At 39.7% G+C, this 20,631-nt stretch overlaps 1 protein-coding gene across 3 annotated transcripts in view; it reads left to right on the top strand.

The window, feature by feature from the left end:
* septin12 (septin 12) overlaps positions 1-20,631 on the top strand; it is an 89,064-nt gene that overhangs the window by 54,529 nt on the left and 13,904 nt on the right. For all 3 annotated transcript variants that reach the window (XM_067571412.1, XM_067571413.1, XM_067571414.1), the window contains 2 exons: positions 6,939-7,346; positions 15,130-15,258. In XM_067571412.1, the coding sequence (XP_067427513.1) occupies positions 6,939-7,346; positions 15,130-15,258 (537 nt within the window). The remainder of the gene's footprint in view (positions 1-6,938; positions 7,347-15,129; positions 15,259-20,631) is intronic.

Below are 20,631 nucleotides of genomic sequence, written 5' to 3'. Positions count from 1 at the left end.
CCATTTAGGTGGCTGTAGCTTAATTTGAGATGCAGTTCAGCACCTGTGTGTCAAGTTTTTCTAGTAACAAATCTCTAATGAACATTGTCTTTTGGTTAGGTGCCTATTCAAATTTTGAAAGTTTAGAGTGTAGAAAGGCTTAGAACATAATGATGGAAGTATATGATGGGTATTCCCATAGTCAGTTATGTCTCATAAGTTGTTGCAGCAATTTTTGGGTTGATACCATTTGTTACACAGATTTGACGCAAAATTTAGCCGTTTTTGACTATTAGATAATTGATAAAAAAAATGGTCAAAAATCACTCCAAAATACCACATGAAGACACCAAGACCTTGGGGAACACCATAGAAAAATTCATGCTGTGATTTGGTATCAAACAACTTTTGAAATTTGGAGATTGTTGTAAGAATTGGATTTTTCGGTGACAAGGTGGTGAGCACATCTGTTCTGGAAATACTTCAGAAACCCCCTTATTGTCAATATACCAAGGAAAGCCATAAATTCTCTGAATGCCCTTGGTCTCTAGTTTGTGGTTGTAAAGTTCAGTGAGACTGTGATTATGTTAGAGGTCACAATAGATCATTTTATACAGTGAGGGCAAGTTTCAAAAAATGGTCTCACTACAGTGAAATGGCTACTATGGGGACTGACATCATCACACATGAATACAATTGGTCTCAGCTTTCCAGTCATACCAAATTTATGCAATTCTAAGACTGTTTAGGACCCCAGTATGCAGAAATATTCAAATACACCATTGTAGAATAGGCGCAAATAACATGTATACTGCATGCAAAAAACTGCATGGGATTAGCATAAAATGGGCATGACGGTAAAGGGGAGACTCGTGGGTATCCACAGAACCCATTTTCATTCAGATGTCTTGAGGTGAGAGGTCAAGGGACCCTTTTGAAAATGGTCGTGCCAGTTTTTCCCTTGCCAAAATTTAGCCTAACTTTGGAGCATTATTAAGCCCCCTTCCCGACAAGCTGGCATGGCATGGTTGGTACCAATGGATTCCTTAGGTCGCTTAGTTTCATATGACACCAGTATCTTCACTGTAGGTTTGAGCCTGCTACAGCCTCTGAAAGACAGTAATGTTGCCTGCAGAGGCCGCCGTCCTCGGGGAGTGGAAGAGGTCAAATAGTTGGCTGTGTGTTTCTTGTTTTGACTCTTTTATATGCACTGAGTTAGTTTCAAGAAGGAAACAAAGCACTATAATTTGTTTATGCTTCAGTTACTCTGAAGCAAGGGTCATTTGGAGTCTCTAAATGGCCTTTTTTGGAAAACGCCTAGACATACCCTTACAAAAACATGTTTAAAATATTCATTTTCAGTGGATAATGTTATTAAATTTGAACTTGGACTAAGTAAGCCTCCATGCTGTGGTCCCATTGTGTTTCCCAGCTAATAAGTCCCATAGCTATAGGTCATCAGAATCTGTTTGCATGAAAATATTCAGGTGGAAATAAAAACCTTCTACTTCCGTGTGTTCAAACTTCTGTTACTCAATGCCAGCTCTTACAATGACTGTGACTGTTGAGGGAAAAACGTCAGCGTGTTACTTTTCACAAGAGACCAAAACCATGCATGCACTCCAAATGGTTCATGAACAGCTCTCAGTTTACTGTGGGTATGCCTGGGATGGGCATTTTAGGATAATTTTACAGGATCTCTTTTTTTCTTTGATCACCCAACTACTTTGGTCATTTTTCGTGTGTACAACAAAGTCTAGCACCTGAATGTCTTTGAGGAGAGGCTGGCTGAAAGAGTGCACTGTTATACCCATTTGTACAATTCATTTCATCTCACCCATGGCAGAGTTCAGTTTGGCTTGGGCATGCCATAGCAGGCAGTCTGACCAAAGCAGTATTCAGACAGAAACAGAATGATGTGATGTAATGGGTGGAACAGAGTATCTTCCATGTTACGCCTCACTCCTGATTGTTTTTAAACCATGTCAGTAAGACCTTTAAATCATGTTTTTGAATAGGGACCATTTCTCTATCAGAGTCGGAGTATTGTCTTAATGGGTATAAGACATTACTATTATAACCAGCAGTGAAAGTTTTAATCAATATCACACTGCTTTCCACTTGATCAACTGATCCCATGATGCCAGAGGATATACTGCACCACTGTGCCCTTGCACCATTTGGCAAATGTAATCATTACAGTAATTGTTAACAATCATTCTCACAGCCCAAATGTTTCAACACTGTGATGGCTGATGGCCTCCCCCTCTCTTAACTCCCCAAGTTGATATTTAGATATTCATGAGAGCATTAGCACCTCTAAAGAACACAGTGGGTGAGGCTGTTGCTGCTGGTCCTGTGGGTAAACTGACTCTTTGTCATTATCTGATCTTTGTCATCATATTGTTTAGTTAGTGAAGAGTACAGGATAGAACATGTTGTATTGTGAAGTAAACAACACTTCCCCCCTCTGTAACCGTGCTGTATGGGACATGGATTTTGCTTTTTGTCAGCATAGTCCTATCAGGATCAAAAACTTTCAAACTTTCACTGTTGATACTTCTGAGGACATTGGATCATTGCAGTTTGCAGAATGGTAAAAGAAACAGCAAGGACAACATGGAATAGGACTTCAATCTCCACTTTAATGTGTAAAGCTAAACCAGATTGAAAAAGTGGAGCTAAGTATAAACAAAACTAGGTCAAAACCTAGTACAAAGGAAACCAATTATAGTGATCACGTCTGTTCAGGTCAAATAGATCACTACAAGTGGACGATTATTATAACAGATTTTTTTTCTTTTTCCTTATTTCTCATGCAGATTACAGTCCAATTGACATTTGTATATTTATTACATGAATATAAGGTAATGAAACTGACAACTTCGGTATTTACTGAATTATATTGACTGTTTCTAAATACAGTACAGCTGTTTCAAATGCTTGTTTCGCTGCTGCATCGCGTTGGCTCATTTTTAGCAGTTTGTCATAAGCGTCATGGAAACTACGTTTTTCATTGAGAGAAAATGACTCTTTTTCCCGTCAGAAGTTTCAAAGTGTACAGTTACATTATCATGTAACTGCATCACATGACTGTATTGATCACAACATCCAGTCTCACCCAGCCAGCAGCCCCTTCACATCTCCAAAAACGTTGCAGCAAATTTCCAAACAGCCATTATTTGGATAAACTGACCACATATTGGGAATGTAAATGGTTACTTTCTGGCCTGAAAAAAATATTAACTTAATAAAGTTACATATTAATAGTCCTACAACGAAAATTACAACAGCTTAATCTGCACCGTTGCTGCCGGCTGGTGCAAAATGCATTCTGGGATACTTATCTTCGGCCAACCAGTGATGTAACTTCATCACTCAGTCAGTCAGTCAGGGACAGATGCATTTGTAGGGCTGGCTACTGTCACTGTTGCAGTCCTGCCAATAATGATCTGTGTGGGTTGTCCCTCTACCAGCCATCTTAGCTGCTGATAACATAAACATCATGATGTCACTGTTTAACGGAAGGTTACCTGTGAAGTTTCAGTTCGCCACTGAGAACCATCAACCTCCAAACAAACAGTATTTACTTCCAGCTGCTGACACAAATCTGAGGAGAAACTTGCTCCATCAGAGTGAATAAGAAAATGTGTCCACTCTCTCTTATTTAATCTTTTTTAAACAAATACAATTTATAAAACAACAAGCTGAAACATGAAATGTATTATTGATTATACCAATGGCAGCAGATGTGTTACATACATAACTGTGGACCTTTATTGCATATCATACCTCTCCTTCTCTCTCCCTTCTTTTCTTGTCTGCTTTTTTTTTTTTTTTTTGCCTCCCTGAGTAAATGCTGCCTGAGTTTCTATCTATCTCCCGATACACTGTTTGCTTTTCCTCACACACTCTGTGGGAGTTTGAGTGTGTATCCACTGGTTACTTTGTCTCCTCTTTATTCATCCTACTTTCGTCTCCATGTCTCTACAGTTACATATTGTGCCAGCTGCTAATCAAATTCCATCACATTAGCCAAAGATATGCCCAAAATATTATGTTACATTTTTCATGATATGATGATTTTCAATGACATTTTGTTTAACAACACACATTTCATTAAAAGTACATCACAAAAAAATGAGACACAAAAAAATAGGAAATGAGTAAAACTAAGCTATAATCGGAAACAATTATTCAAACTTGTCTATTTATATTAGATAAACATATTATTCATCTAGAATATTACTGCAATGTGTAAATTGTATTTTCTCAGTGCATTTTAAATATTTATTTTTTAAATATTTATTTTTATTGCAGTATCAACTGCAATAAAATGTAGCTGATGACACATACCTTTATGAGATATCATCAAGGCACTGATAAAAAAGCCATATCTGCCAAAACGTCATTGTTCTGTCCAGGTATTATGTCTCAAAGTGTATGATACATGGGCATTTAAAGGGGTACTCCAGTGATTTGCTATTGCTATAAAGATGGCAGACACACAAGCGACAGATTTTTTTAAAAGAATGGTCGAAATGAATATAGCAGAGGCAGAGCTATTCTGACTTTTAGTTTCTAGAATGAGCCAAGCGCCAAAAACACTGGATCCTACATTTCCCATAATGCAACCAACTGCATCTCTTTGTTCAATCCCCCCTGCCTGGTAAACGTAATGTATTTGAAACTCCATGCCTTCAGTTTGTAACACAGGTTTTCTGTTAGAAATGTGTTGACCAAGCTGAGATAACCCTGATGACATTGCTATGACATCATCAGGGTTATTTTCTCATGATTTGACAAAGCTCCTCCAGAGCCACAGAAGACATACTCAGAAGACATATTAACTGTTAACTGCAATTTAGCCTTAAAATCCTCCCTGTGAGATTATGTATCCAGTGTCCAATGCACATGACACCTTAAAATCCAAATCGCCATCCATAACACTCTACCAACTAACATATATGCAAGCATGATTGAGTCTCATAGTGAAAAACAGCTACAAAGAGATAGTTCCAGAATCTGTTGGATGATTTTAGGATGTGTTAAAACTCATAATCCATTCAACAAAAACTCCACCTGTGCTTTGTTCATCTTATTATTATTATTCATTCTCTTTTTAAAAGTAAAACAATTGATGCTTTAGTAGAGTATAAGGTTTAATGATGCTTAAAAACCTAGACTTGTCTGTGTCCCTCACCCTGCCCTTCTCTGTCCTGACTCATGAGGATTAGTTCTGTTCCAATGGTTGTACGGTTGGATATTTATAGCTGATTAAATTATGTGGACTAACACTAACTAACCACCTGTGTGTGTGTGTGTGTGTGTGTGTGTGTGTGTGTGTGTTGTGAAAGTAAGTTGTGAGAGTAAGGCCTAATAAAATCAATCTTGTTGAGTCATGCACACAAACACACGTACACACATATACACACAAACATGCTTAAGTCATGCTGGCTTCAGACGACTATGTCATACTTGTATTTAAGAGTATTTGGGAGTGCGCGCACACACACACACACACACACACACACACACACACACACACACACACACACACACACACACACAGCTTCAAGTTCTCAGGGGGATTGTCAATGTCATCCAATCCTCTTACAGTACTGATCAGACTACACACACACACACACACACACAAACACACAAGAGAAGAGAAAAACTCCAGTGGGCAGTTAAGTCTTGGAAAGTGTGTGTGTGTGTTTGTGTGAACATGCTTGTGTTAGCGTTGGAAACCAGCTATAGTTTTATACTAATATACTATATACTATACTATATACTAATTATAATACTACTAATTCATTTGTGTATACACATGTGAAAATTTGTTCATAGAAATGTCTACATTTAACTAATTACATTTTATCATGTGCACCATATAAGGCTGCACATGACCACATGTTTAAAAAGAAAATCTCTGCACCATGTATAGTAGAGTTTATAACATGAAATTGTGTAGTGTTTGACACTCATTTGCTGTCTTTCTGAGAGTGAGATGAGAAGATCAATATCAGTCTTGTGTGTGTGTGTTCAGTATAGAGCTGGAGTTTGAACGTGGTTAGCCTAGCTTAACATAAAGACTGGAAGCAGAGGGGAACAGCTAGCCTGGCTCTGTCGAAAGTGACAAACACGTCACACTCACCTCACTGGGGCGGCTGTGGCTCAGGAGGTAGAGTGGGTCATCCACTAATCGGAAGATTGGCGGTTCGATTCCTTGTTTCTCCAGGACGTATGTCAATGTGTCGAGATACTTGAGAGATACAAATTGTGTGAATGATTAGATTTCCTCTGATGGGCAGGTTGCATGGTAGCCCCTGTACCCATTCAGTGTGTGAATGGGTGAATGTGATTCGTAGTGTAAAAGCGCTTCAAGTGGTCAGAAGACTAGAAAGGCACTATACAAGTACAGTCCATTTACTTATTAACACACTGTAACTTGTTTGTTTTGTCTGCACACAAACAGAAATGTAAAAATGACAGTTTTTGAATTGCATAAAATGTGCTAGAACAATGTCTTGATGAACAACAGTTTATCCATCCTCACAGTGCTTCAGTGCAGAGTTCCCATTATATTGCAGGTTTCCAGATATAATCGGTGAGCACAGGTTTGGTTTTGGTCCCTGTAAAGGCACCATGACTTTGACGTGGCAACCTCACTGTGATGACAGGATGCACAGCCACTACACCTGATCTTTGTTAGCACATTTCTGATTGTGTACAGAATAAACATACTGGAGTTTGAAACAATTTCTTCATTCAGACATCATTTGTCCACCATAGAGCACTGACAAGTTTATTTTTCAACTGTTAAATTGAAAACATTGATTGCCACTGCAGAATGTCAGCTATCAGCCGCTTCAGTCCAAAAATATAAACACAAACTTCCAGAAAGCCAAATCAATTCACAGTAAGCCTCTGATCTGCATCTCTTTCTTCACCCACAGAAACTGCTGGAGAGCTGGACACGGACCTGCTCACCCCGATGGAGGAGAGAGAGGAGAAAGAGAGAGGCATCATGGGAGAAGAGCAAGAAGAAGAGAGCAAGAGCGAAGGACAACCAGCCAGCACTGATACCCCAAATTCCACGAAAGAAAAAGAGGTGAACTGTGTTGAGGTTCATACAGAGATGGAGGAGAAAGGGATGGAGAAAGGAATGGAGGAAGAAGAGATGAAGAAAGAGATGCAGCTGGAGACAGATGTGAAGATGGAGGTGTGCCAGTCTGTGCCAGGCCTCCAGGTGAGCTTCATCCAGGGCAGCGACCTGTTTGGTTACGTAGGCATCGAGGCAGTGCTGGACCAGATGAGGCGCAAGACCATGAAGGCTGGCTTTGAGTTCAACATCATGGTGGTTGGTGAGTGTCTCACACACACACACACACACACACACACACACACATACATGCACAAACACACTGACTGAGACATTGACATGTTTTATTATTATTATTTTGATTATTACATTTGCAGATAAGACCTTCCCTGTTTGTTATCGCAGTTACATCATCATTGTGCTAATGCTTTGCACAAGTTTTGAATGAATTTGCATGAATATGATTATCATGGAGTGATAATATAACAGCAATCAGAGCAGACAAGAGAGTGACACATGAGTGCAAAAGGGCTAGTTTAACATTTCTGAAAGTTGATTTTCAAGTGAAAAGAGTGTAGACCAGTGGCTTCGTGGAAAGTAGGAAAACACCCATTCACACACCTCAAACACTACAGCTGGCTGCTGAAGATATTCACCAGTGAGCCTCAATCAATTGAGGAAAATATTTATTAGCATTTTTTTCTGACCAATATTGTGAAATTGTGTCCAATTTCAGTCCTGTGATGGTTGTCTCCTTAATATTAAACCACATAAGGTATAATGAATTATACTATACATGAAAACAAAATGGATGCAATGATACATTGCTTCTTGTTGACTTGTGTTCTAAACAGAAAAATTGTATTAGCTCAGAGATACGATGGAAACTGCTTATGGTGATCACATCTGTCCAGGTCAAATTCATCAGTATAAGTGGAAGATTAGTATAACCAATTTTATTTTTATTTTTCTTTATTTCTGATGCAGGTTACCATCTAATTCATTACATGAATATAAAGTAATGAAATGGACAGCTTCGCTATTATACTGAATTTTATTGTTGGTTTCAAAATACAGTGCAGCTGTTTCAAACACTTGTTTCGATTCTGCATCTCGCTGCAGTTTCACTGCTGCATCTCCTTGGCTTGGTTTTGGCAGTTTCAAGGTAACTATGTTTTTCATTGAGAGAAAATGACTCTTTTTCCTGTCATGATTTCAAAGTGCATGCAGCACCAACCTCAGATAGCCAGCCAGAAGCAGACAGGTTACCGCAGGGCAATAATGGTGCCGCAGCCGCTAAGTGCTAATCATATGTGTATCATGGGAGTAAAGTTAAAAAAAATAGAATTACCATATGTTATGTATGAAAGACCCAAAATGAACACTGTAAGCAGGATTCTTGATTACTATAAACAAATAATTTAAACAGCATTTGTATATGAATGATGCTGTCCTGAGCTTTTTGATCCATGTAAGGGGTTGATCACTGTAAACGTGATCACTATATATTACTTTAGTACCTATTCTATACTTGACATTTCTACACAATGATTATGGATAGCTGAGCGTCAAAGTGTTGTCAAACAATCCACTCTACTGTATCTTTCCAGACATCAAAATGATACAGTGGTGTTTCTTACTTAAGGAAACCATCTTTTGTTAATTAAACTTCCTGTTAATAATTCATTAGCTACAGTTGCTACAACTCAATATTGTTGGTGAAGTTTTTAAGGCTTGTTAAGAAGTAAAGTTGTAATCCTTCAGATTTCAGCCCTGGTTGATTTGTTGACACACATGGTCACTGGTGGTAGCAGCAAGTGTGGTTTAATGCTACAGCAAACACTCCTTGTACATCTACTTTGTCAGAAATAAAACAGAAGAGCAGCTGGTGTATCCGTTCATAGTTAAACCAAACACACTCACATTGTTTTAATGGCCCTGCTCACCTATGGTACACTCACACAGGTGATTTCACTTATTCTGGCCGATAAGACCTCTTCTCAGGTGTGTTTGGGTGTGCAGACTGTGTACGATTGACATCCGCCCTGACTCTCTTGTTAACTTAGTTACACTTGATAGGGTTGGATACAAAATACAACAATCCTTTTAATTAGTTTGAAGAATTCGGTGACTTCATGTACATCCCTGCATAATTTTGCCCACCTTTAAACTGGACAATTTAACATCTGTTGGGGTGTGCTGGGCCTTTAATAAAGAAGTCAGTAAAAATAATTGCAACCATGATCTGATTACATGTTGCACACAGTGCAAGTAGTTTCCCACACAACAGCATGACACACAGTTGGTTACCTTACTGAGGAGTTAAAGCTGGCGTGCGGAACTTTTGTCTCCCCCATCTGGCAGTGAGAGTAATTACAAAAACACTGTTGACACGTGCTTACATCATAGGCTCTGCTGTAGTCTACTCCGTCGCTACTGTCGCATCTGTAAAATGGTGGATAAATTGTTTGGAGCGTCACATAACCCCTGTGAAATGACTTCTTTCACTATCAGAATTTGATCCATATGGAACATTTGGAAAGTCTAGAAGAGCTGCACGATCAAATTATTTTATCCCCATTCAAGTTAGCAGAAGGCTAACTGGAAGTTAGTCTCTAGTGTGCGCGCTCTGCCCATAGAGCATTTAAAGATTTGCAGCCTGTCGCTTGGCACTCTTTTTTTCTTTTAAGATTTGGGCCCGTGGTCCAAACCTGGCCCTCCATCAACTTTAATGATGTAAATCATAATAAAAATAGTGACTCGTGTTTTAAAAAATGCACCTTTTAAAACAGGATTTTACGAAGCCCGCCCCAGGGGATATGTGTTAGGCGAAGAAGGCCGAGACTGTCTGTTAAACTTCTGTTCTGGCCTGTCCTGCTTTCTGTGATCACCTAAACTGTGTTTTAATGCAGCTGTTAGTTGTTTTCATTTACATATTTTTCTGTGTCTTGTCAGCAAACTATTGAGAAATTCAGTCGCAGGTTATACGTATTAGGCTATTTTGACCAGCAGTCATACTAAGGTGCTTCTGCAGATAAAATCAGTGGTTTTATGATCATGACACCATCAGACAAAATAAACAAAAAGTACAGGTTAGTGACAAACATGTATCTATGCTTCAAGCTGCATTGCATTTTGGGGTAACAGATGTTTTGTGGCTGTAACTGACTTGTAGAATCACTTATTACTTATTTTAAAATCTGACAGCTGCTGTCATTAACCTGTATTTTGTTTATTTTCTTTTATGATTTTATCTGCAGCTGCAACAGTTTGGTATGACTGCTGGTCGACATATCCTGTAGTATTTATGAGTCGTGATCGAATTTTATACTCAACAACAGAAATATATGCAAATGAGAACAACTATATTGTGAGTTTGGCTACATTAAAACGCAGTATAGGTGATCACAGAGAGCGGGACAGGCTGGAACAGGTTTAATGGGCTATCTTGGCCATCACACTTGCATGATTTGCCAATCTGTGCGCTCAGTTTGCAGATTTCCATGTCAGTTTTCCTACCATATGACCTGTGGGGGGCTCCGGGTTCTGATGTAAAACAATTGTTCAGCACAAGTGAACAGTAATATAAATAATACCTAATTTGTAGAAAATTGTCTAGAAGATATAAAAACTAACAAAGAAACTCTTTTTCCTTTTACGTACCACTTATGCTCACCTCAGCAGAGTAGTGCATTCACCTGCCACTTTGGCATTTCACACATATACACACACCAGCTCTCTGCCTGTCTTGCGTCTTGTTTTTGTGTGTGTGTGTGTGTGTGTGTGTGTCCACTAATATGTGCACATGTGTGAGCCAACATTCCTTCGCTAAAATGTTCTTTCACTGATTCAAACCAGCCACCCTGCTGTGCTTTGGCCAATCACAGAGCTGCACAGAGAGGTCAGTCTCTTCTTTGCCACTCAACAAAGCTCTCCACTATGGCAAGCTTACAGTTTGACCAATGGGAACTCTCGCATGATAGCCACCAGGTCACTGGGATGACATAGAGTTCTTGTGTTTTCCCTTTTCACTCTGGAAAGACTGTGTACCTAGGGCTCTATACTGCATGACAGTTGCTGTTGCTGTCAAAGAGGTGTTACCAACAGCTGTAATGATGTATATGGTGTGAACCCGTGTGATGCCAACACATCTCCAACACCTCTAACTTTGTTTTTCTGGCTGAAAGCTGAAAAAAAGTGTTAATCTTAGAGATAGGCCATGTTTTTGACCAGTACGAGTCTTTTCTGATAAACTGATCAAGTATCAGTCCCTGGTAGCAAACATCAGTGAGCAGCATATGAATGCAGATTTGTGATACTGACATTTGGCAGCCTTGGACATGTTCACACACTGACTGTTAGTGGGTTATGATGTCAGGCTTACCAAAGAAAAGGGTCAAGCTTACCAAAGAAAAGGGTCAAGCTTACCAAAGAAAAGAGCCAGGCCGCTATAGAAATTTTGTTCCATGTCTGCTCTGACAGGTAACCTGGCATTGTGTGTCGAAGAATATTTAAGACCTCTGTAAATATTTGAGTCCTAACATCGTTAATGTAATTTGCAAATGTGTCTCTTCCTCATTAAGATAATATATTTTGCTTTTCAACTAGGAGGAGGAAGTATAATTCTTTTGAGTAGGATGTGGTTTTTAGAGTTCGGGCTGCCTGCTTCTTCCTGCCACATACTTCCCCTGCTGTTGACTGAAAACAGGATGCTTACTCTTTATTTCTATTTTTAATTCAAGTATGGTAATTGCTTTCTTTTCATTTACAGTGAAAAATACAATTTTAAGAGGTGTACGTTTGTGTTGTTTAACTGTGTCTACTTGTGTAGGCAAGTGTGTGATTCACAGTGTCTAGGCCACTTCCTCCACACATGCATACACACACTCCTGTCTAAATGTCAGCTCTCCAGACCTTTAGACTGGGTCACACTGTGACATGTGAGATTAGGTGCTCGTTGTCATCATGTCAAGTCTGTGAGGAAACTGGACATCACTCATTGCCATGTACAGTATATGATGAATGCCAAAATCTTGACCTGTAGTCCAATACACTGTGGGTTACTCTGAACAGATGTGAATGTTATCCACATTGGTAATATACTATGAAATAGGGGTGCAACGGATCAGAAAAATCACGGTTCGGATAGTATCACAGATTTGAGTCACGGATCGGATGATTTTACGGATCAGCCGAAAAGAAGAAAAAAGGGAGAGACAAATAAAACTTTGTTTTCCATATATTCTGTAAAACACTTACAGCATGGAACTTTTGCTCATGGTCTTAAATGAAAACAACATTCAAGATGTCCAATGTTTAAATAAAATCTTAAAATATATAAAATATTCAAAGCTCAATTGTTAAATTAAATTGCAATATGAAGCATGACACCTTCTTCCTTTAAACATGGTAGTGAATGAAACAACAGCCTGTGTCCACGTCATCAAAACTTGATGATTACTTACAAACATGAACACACGTCTTGTCCTACAGCTTAGCTTGTTGAACAAGCCACCAAACAAACATTCACTGGGGAAAAGTGCACCGCTAATGTCAATTAGCAGCTATGTAGCTAACTAGCTGCTCAGCTGCAGCACATTAAACAGCATGTTAACATACCTGCAGATGTCACTACGGACCCGTTAGATGCTGGTTTGGTCGTTGCTCTTCAAAATCCCTGTTAGCGACGCGCTGTCTGTCCATGACTTGTACTCACAGCAATCTTGTAATCCACAGTTCACATGCGTGCCGAAGTATGGGGGGTGATCTGTACGGATCACAGATCAAGTACGATCCGTTGCACCACTACTATGAAAGATGAGTGCAAAGTCCGCTGCTTTAGATATGATAAGTTCCCAGGACGGGTGGGAACAAAAGACCTTTGAGGTGATTCTACCAGTATCTAAATAATATATTGAGTTGAGAATTATGTGAAAACAGCCATTTTTGTCAGTCAGATAATGAAGAAATGATCAGTATAGTTGATATTTGCTGTCTTGGCTTCGATTCCATAAATTAAAGCTTTATTTGAAGTCATATTTGATGTTTATAAGTCCAACATTCACTCTTCTTTATCTCTGGTTTGGTCTCCACCAACTCCTGTGAAAATATCTAGCTCTTCAAGGGATAAATATTATATTCACCAGCTAGTTGCTAATTTTGTTTGTTTGTGTTACATATTGATGGTTTCTAACATCACCTGTTTAACAATTACAACTTGGACACTGACTGAATGTTAACTGTTTGCTCTGCTAACTGCAGCTCGATGCTATCGCCACTTTGCTAACAACAATAATCTTTTCATGTTCTCAAGTACAATGTCATATAAGACCAAAATAGACAATGACTACGTTTACATGCGCAAAATAATCCATTTTTTGCCCTTATTCTGAAAAAGGCAATACTCCTACAAAGCTGTTTACATGTCTAATGAAAATGAATATTCCGCTAATATTCTCGTTTACATGCAGAGGGTTTTCAGGGTTTCCCTCTGCTCCAGTGGGAATGGAAATCACAAGATCTCCACAGGCAGTGAAGTAACCAGCGAGGTGAAAAACATTAGTGAGCTACTGCCTGATATTTATCAGTGATATGACTGATATTATAAATGTATAGTTACAGGCACATCCAGTACCTAGGTTGGCCCATGATATTTACTACACTACTGAGTGTTTGTGGTGCATCACTCCGAGTCGTTACTGTCAGTCAGGGTAAAAACCAAAGCCCTCCGTCCCCGTCATGGAGAAGGCGCACTCTGCTTTTCCAGCCCGCCCTGAATAGCTCTAAACTCTCCTCTCATTCTTCCCTCAGTCTGCCTTCCTGCTGCAGAATATGTCATCTTGTCTGCACAGGGGTAAACAGGCACGAGGGCCTTGTGTTGCAAACTTCGGTAAAAACCCCAGTTGAGACCATAGACTGTAAAAACATGGACGTAACCACTGTGATGTAACCCATTGGTTTCTGAAGAGCAGTTTTGAAGCTCAAAGTGGGCGGCTCTGGCCGTCACCATTTTGGCAGTGCCTGAATCTGCCTAACTCCTGGCTAATCCAAAATGTGCAAAGAGATGGAGCTGAGGCAGGCTGAATGAAGCCTTGTTGCTGAAACAAGCCACCTAGTGGCTAGCGACCTGTCAATCAAAGTAGCCACATCCTTAATTATACATAACTTTATGGCTAAATAACATTTAATTAGGTGAATTATAAAGAAAAATTCATCCAGACCAAAACCATTTTTGTACCAGGCTGTAAACATGTTTCTTTCTGCTGTAAATCTGGGCATTTTAACATGGGGGTCTATGGGGATTGACTCGCTTTTGGAGCCAGCCTCAAATGGCCATTCAAGGAACTGCACTTGGCACTTCTGCATTGGCTTCATTTTCCAGCCCTGGAGGTTGCCGCTTGGTTGAGACACATATTCCAAATGCGCTTTATACATGTCCAAAGAATGCTTCTAAAACCAGAACAATATCGGCATATCCCACATGTCTTAATCGTAAAATGCTACATTTGGAACAAGGTCTAAATCAGAATATCCAAACGGAATATGCTGTTTACATGACCCGTATCAAATTCAGAATATTGTCATATTCAGAATAATAGTGGAATATTAGTGCGCATGTAAACGTACCCAATGTGGTAGAGCACAGGAAGTTTATCAGATCTTTTTCACTAAAAACAGCTGCCTGCTGCTGCTCTGTAAGCTCTGTAGAGCTGAGCGGAACTGCATAGTTTGTGATAATTCTGTGTAGTTTTGTCACTATCAGTAACCCTTGATCAGTTTCTAATATAAAAATATTGATTAGTGCAACTTAAGCAACTCGAGTGCCAGGAGGGACAGGAGCTTTATTTGGGGGAGCCCTCCTAATCAATGCCTGTATAATTGAAAATATATGGACACAGGAGCAGGCAGAATTCAAAGTAAGAGGTCTTTATGCCACTTGGAACAAACATCTGCTATTGTTTTCTCAGAGAATAAATAATGCATATTATTACACACATACTCGCATACTAAGCGTGTTTAACAGAATTATTTTTATGTGTCTGCAGGTCAGAGTGGTTTGGGGAAGTCCACCTTGGTCAACACTCTGTTCAAGTCCAAAGTCAGCCGGAAGTCCTGTACGCCCAACTATGAAGAGAAGATCTCCAAAACAGTCAAACTGCATTCAGTCAGCCACGGTGAGTCCACAAATACATGCACACACACACACTCACACATAATCGTCATCATCATCATCATCCTCATCGGTAGTCACTCAAGGCGAGTATGACGATCCTCTCCGTTGGGTCGTCTGTGGGTCTTTAGATGGCTGTAGAGGCCAAATCACAATCCGCATACTTTGGTGCAGTGTGGGCAGAGGAGAGTGGTGGTGGTTGGTGGTGGTTGAGCCTTCTTCTCTCTCTCCCTGCGGTGGTAGCTTTGTCTCTGCAGCACGGCATAGTTCCATTTCATGACATGCAGCTCTTGCCTGCAAGGATTTCTTCCAGGAGTGCTTGTCCAGTGCAATGTGCTCCCAGTTTCTTGATGTGATGTGGAATTTCTTCAGACTGGTCTTGATATTGTCCTTGAAACGTTTTCTTTGCCCGTCGGGGGCTCGCTGATCTTCTTTCAGTTGGGAGTACAGGATCTGTTTGGAGAGTTGTGTGTTGGACATGTGGATGACATGGCCTGGAGTTGGTGCTAGATTATTGTTGTCGTTATGCTTGTCATGTTGGCTTCCTCCAGACCGCTGAAGTTGTTGCATCTGTCCTCCCAGCTGATCCTCAGAATCTTTCGTAAGGATCTTAGGTGGTGTTGTTCCAGGGCTCTAGGGTGCCTGCTGTAGTTGGTCCACTCAGCTCCATATAGCAGGGTGGAGAGGACTACAGCTCTGTAGACCAGGAGTTTTGTTTGGGCCTTTAGGTCTCAGTCTTCATAGACTCTTTTCTGGCGTAGGTTCCACTGGCACAGCTCAGGCGATGGTTGACCTGAGAGTCGATGTCAGCTCAGACACACACATACAAACACACACACAGACACACAAACATTTGACATTCACCATATTTGACATTGATGAATATGGGCATCCACAAGGACCCAGGCAAGACACTCTACAAACTGTATGCACTTGAAAAAAGATTGGGGTTTTTTATTCTCTGTTTTCCTCTTTCTTTCAACTGATGAGAGTAGTTCAGGCCAGTGTGAAAACATTATAACTGGTGACCTAGTGGGAGACAGCTCTCACATCCTACTTTCATATCACTTCCCTTTAACTTCTTGTCTCATGAGCAGGAATCCCAGCTTGGGCTGTGGCTGTTTCGGGGGGGGAAAAAAATTTAGTTTCGAAACGTGTGCATATCTGTTATTAAATGAGTCCTGAATGGGTTATTTCACAGTGTGCACTACTAAACACAGGCTGATATTGTGTCCTTTAAAGAGAGAACTTTATTTGATAAAGACTTTGGCATTGACCCATTAATCAGAAAGATGTATAGGGACGGAGCCCTATAAATAGCCAATCAGAGATCCCTCTAGGGAGCAATAGGCATGGTCCAAATAACAGTGGCGGTGGGGCAGTGGAGGGGCGAAGCTGCAAAGCGGCATTGACTGCAATGAGAATGTAGAGAGACAAAATAAGTAAGGTGTTTTTAAGATCAGATGGTCATTGGTGATAGGCAAGCATGCACACAGAACCCAGTGAAATCATTGGATAATAGTTGAGAAGTGGAGCTTCGTTGTTATGACGACATAGGCAGACAATTGTCTTCCGGCTTGAACTTGCGCTAAAAGCTTCATTATGTTAACATTTTCATTGTGAGCATGTTAGCATGCTGACATTAGCATTCAGCTCAAAGACCCACCTAGCATGGCTGTAGACTCTTTGTGTTGCTTCACTATCCTTTTCTTATCACATTTCCAATCAGTCAATAAAAGCACTCCTTTATATTTTAGATAAGTCACAGTTGAGGATCTCCAAAGTATTTTCCCCGTATGACTGTATATAATAATAACCAGACTTTTTTCAAGTGTGTCTTAAAACAACAGTCGTGCCCATATGAAAAGCAAAAATGCATTTAAAAGTCTCTGTGAAGCTTATATGAGGCTTCAGCAGTCTGAGTTAGTCATATCAAGTGGATATCTGACACATTTACAGTCTTTTTAGCATCAAATTCCCTCTTTGTGTTTTCTCAGACAGTGTTTCCCTGTTGAGCTGTGGTGGAAGTATAGTAACAAAAAGAGGAACTTTGGCACTAAAAAGACTGTAACGTTGAAAGATATCTACTTGATTTGACTCATTTGGACGCTGAAGCTTCATATTAGCTTCAGATAAACTTTTAAATACATTGTTGCACAAAAGGAGGACTGGATTTTGTCTCTCATCACTTACATTGTAAGTGCATTATGAAGGGATCTTCTAATGGTCAGTATGAACAGGAGGAATGATTACAGCAAGACAAACATGTTTCAATGTTCACTTGGGCTTCTGACTGTTATTTTAAGACAGACTTCAAAAATTGTGAGCCTGTCCTTTAAGATACACTTTGTGCACATTCACATATTTATCTAAGACTACTTCCTGACTGAAGTTACATTTTTGCAGCTTTTGCTTTTTTATAAGGAAATGTCTTTTCTTACTGTGCACTTTAATGACTTCAGAAGACTTATTAGCTGCATTCAATCAAAATAGACTGATTGAGACAGCTTTGTTTTTGTGGGTTTTTTACCTCCTGGCCTTACATTCAAATTTTTTGGTACTCAAAATATTTAGCCCATATTCAGAGTATTAGCAGAGTAATTTGGTTGAGAATTTTGATTTACAAATGTGATGAAAATCACAGGTTAGCTGTCATCACTGGGGAACATTTCAGCAAGAACTTGGGGTGAAAAGCTCACCAGTACAAACAGGTAGTCATCCAAAGTACGCGTGCATGTGTGTGTGTGTGTGTGTGTGTGTGTGTGTGTGTGTGTGTGTGTGTGTGTGTGTGTTGCCCTAAAAGAACACCTCGGGCCACAGACATGAAACATTTATGTTCTGAAATTCCTCCACGCATACACGCACACATGCACACACACACACACACTATCTCTGTCTCTCTCTGTCAGAGGAATGCTCTTTTTCAACTGTCACTCCAAGAATGTGAAGCTGCAGACCATGACATCTTCCATAAACATCATCTCCAGCACTCTTACATGGATCTTCTAACGTGTAAATGCATGTCACATTTATGTTCTGCACACTCTGAAACATAGAAAACATTTGAAAACTCCTCAAGAAAACTCTAGCCTTGTCTAAATGTAACCATCAGAGTGGGCTGTTGAGGAGGACAGCATTGCAGTAAAAAGCCTAAATATGGTCATGATTCAGAAGCATACAGCAGGTTTCTGCACATCACATCATTTGTTTTCTTTTAGAGAGAGTGACAGAGTTAAAACTTTATAATCTGTCTGCATAACCAATGTGAATGTAACAAGGGATTTAAAACAAAGGAACAATAAGGGGTCAGGTTTATTTGAACAGTTTCATGGAAATTAATACATTCAAATATAATCAGTAATAGAAAGAAATGCTGTACCATGGGAATAAATATATATTTCTGTAATTCTGTAATTTAATAATGAAGTGAAGTGAAGTGACTCAAACCACAGGGTACAGTTATTGTAAAAAAAAAAATTAAAAAAAAGGCAGCTAGCAACACCTAGAAGCTGCAATATTGATTACATCCCATGGTAAGAAAGTGTTGGACAGACTGATAACTTTGGCATCAGAGCCTTACCAGAGGTAAAGACAGGGTAGAGATGGCATGAAAATCACATCAAATCATCATGAGGGGAGCAGGAATGTGCTCAGCAAAGTTTGTCCATTAGACTGTGATACTTCCTGTGTACAAGTGTAAAATGTGACTTGATGTTGGAGCTTGAGGAAGGGATCAAATGGCAATAAAGATCAAGAAATAATGACATGGTAACCTGGACATTCATGTTCAGCGGGATCATCAGTGGGAAATCCCGACAGACAAAAGGTCAGGGGGTTCCCAACATCATTAGGAAGCATGCTCGCTCTGGACCACAGTGCTCAATGGACAGACTACTGTTCCAGGTTCATGAAATCAAGGTGGTGTGATGAGGAGGTGAGGAAGTGAAGCTCGCCTCCACATGACAGGACTGTCAGAATGAAACTAGATCTTAGATCTGTGTTTCTCTTCATATGTGTAATCCCAAGTGACATTTAGCTCTTTACTAAAGGTCAAACACTTAAGTCATTCTGGTACACTATATACAGCATAATTATGGTTATTCTCACTAATTTGTTAGGAAAGACAATTTTCCTTCCCAGTCACACCTCTCACTCAGACCTTTACAGGGAGTTTTTATATTTACCATCACTGCTTCAGGGACAAACTGAGAGACATTTACAGTCTCATCGCCTCTGCCCACCAGCTCTTGTCTCTGTAAAAACTTTATGGTGGAAACTTCCCTGGAGCTTCAAATCTGGAATTATACTGCAGTTACTAACTCCTTAACATTCCCAAAACTCAATGTGCTGTCCGAGAGGCCACTCTGACCTCACTGCCTATAAATCCAGTAGATTTTGGGAAGCAAAACACAGTTGCACAATTGTCTCCCTCTAACAAATGTAAAGTCCATTAGAAACCTAGTAAAGTGTGTGTGTGTGTGTGTGTGTGTGTGTGTGTGTGCGTGTGTGTGTGTGTGTGTGTGTGTGTGTGTGTGTGTGTGTGTGTGTGTGTGTGTGTGTATGTTGCAAGGGTGTATTTAATTTTGTTTTGAAGTTATAGCATAATCTTAGAACAACAGTCAGGAGCCCAAATGAACATTGAAACATATTTTCTTGCTGTAATCATTCCTCCTGTTCATACTGACCATTAGAAGATCCCTTCATAATGCACTTACAATGGAAGTGATGGAGGACAAAATCCACAGTCCTCCTTCTGTGCAAAAATGTATTTAAAAGTTTATCTGAAGCTAATATGAAGCTTCAGCATCCAAATGAGTCAAATCAAGTAGATATCTTTCAACGTTACAGTCTTTTTGTTACTATACTTCTACCACAGCTCAGCAGGGAAACACTGTCTGAGGAAACACAAAGAGGGAATTTGATGCTAAAAAGACTGTAAATGTGTCAGATATCCACTTGATATGACTAACTCAGACTGCTGAAGCCTCATATAAGCTTCACATCAACTTTTAAATGCATTTTTGCACTAAATGACTGTGTGGACACACTGTGGATTTTGGTCTCCATCACTGACATTGAAAGCACATTTGAAGGGGATCTTTTAATAGCCAGTATGAACAGGAGGAATGATTACAGCGAGGAAAACCTCTTTCACTGTTCATATGGACACCTGACTGTTGTTTTAAGACACACTTGAAAAATTATGGACCTGTCCTTTAAGGTATATGGGTTGATCAATTCAAAACCCAAAAACATGATCACAAACACATTAGAGTAAAGGAAAATGACAAGCCATTACACATCATATGCAGGTTCAGTGAGTAGTAAAACAGTGATTTCATTGTTTTTCTTCTTTGCTCCTAATGACAGAAAGAAA

Source organism: Thunnus thynnus, chromosome 17 (assembly GCF_963924715.1).
Source record: "Thunnus thynnus chromosome 17, fThuThy2.1, whole genome shotgun sequence".
NCBI lineage: Eukaryota > Metazoa > Chordata > Actinopteri > Scombriformes > Scombridae > Thunnus > Thunnus thynnus.
This window is presented reverse-complemented; position numbering and strand designations above follow the sequence as displayed.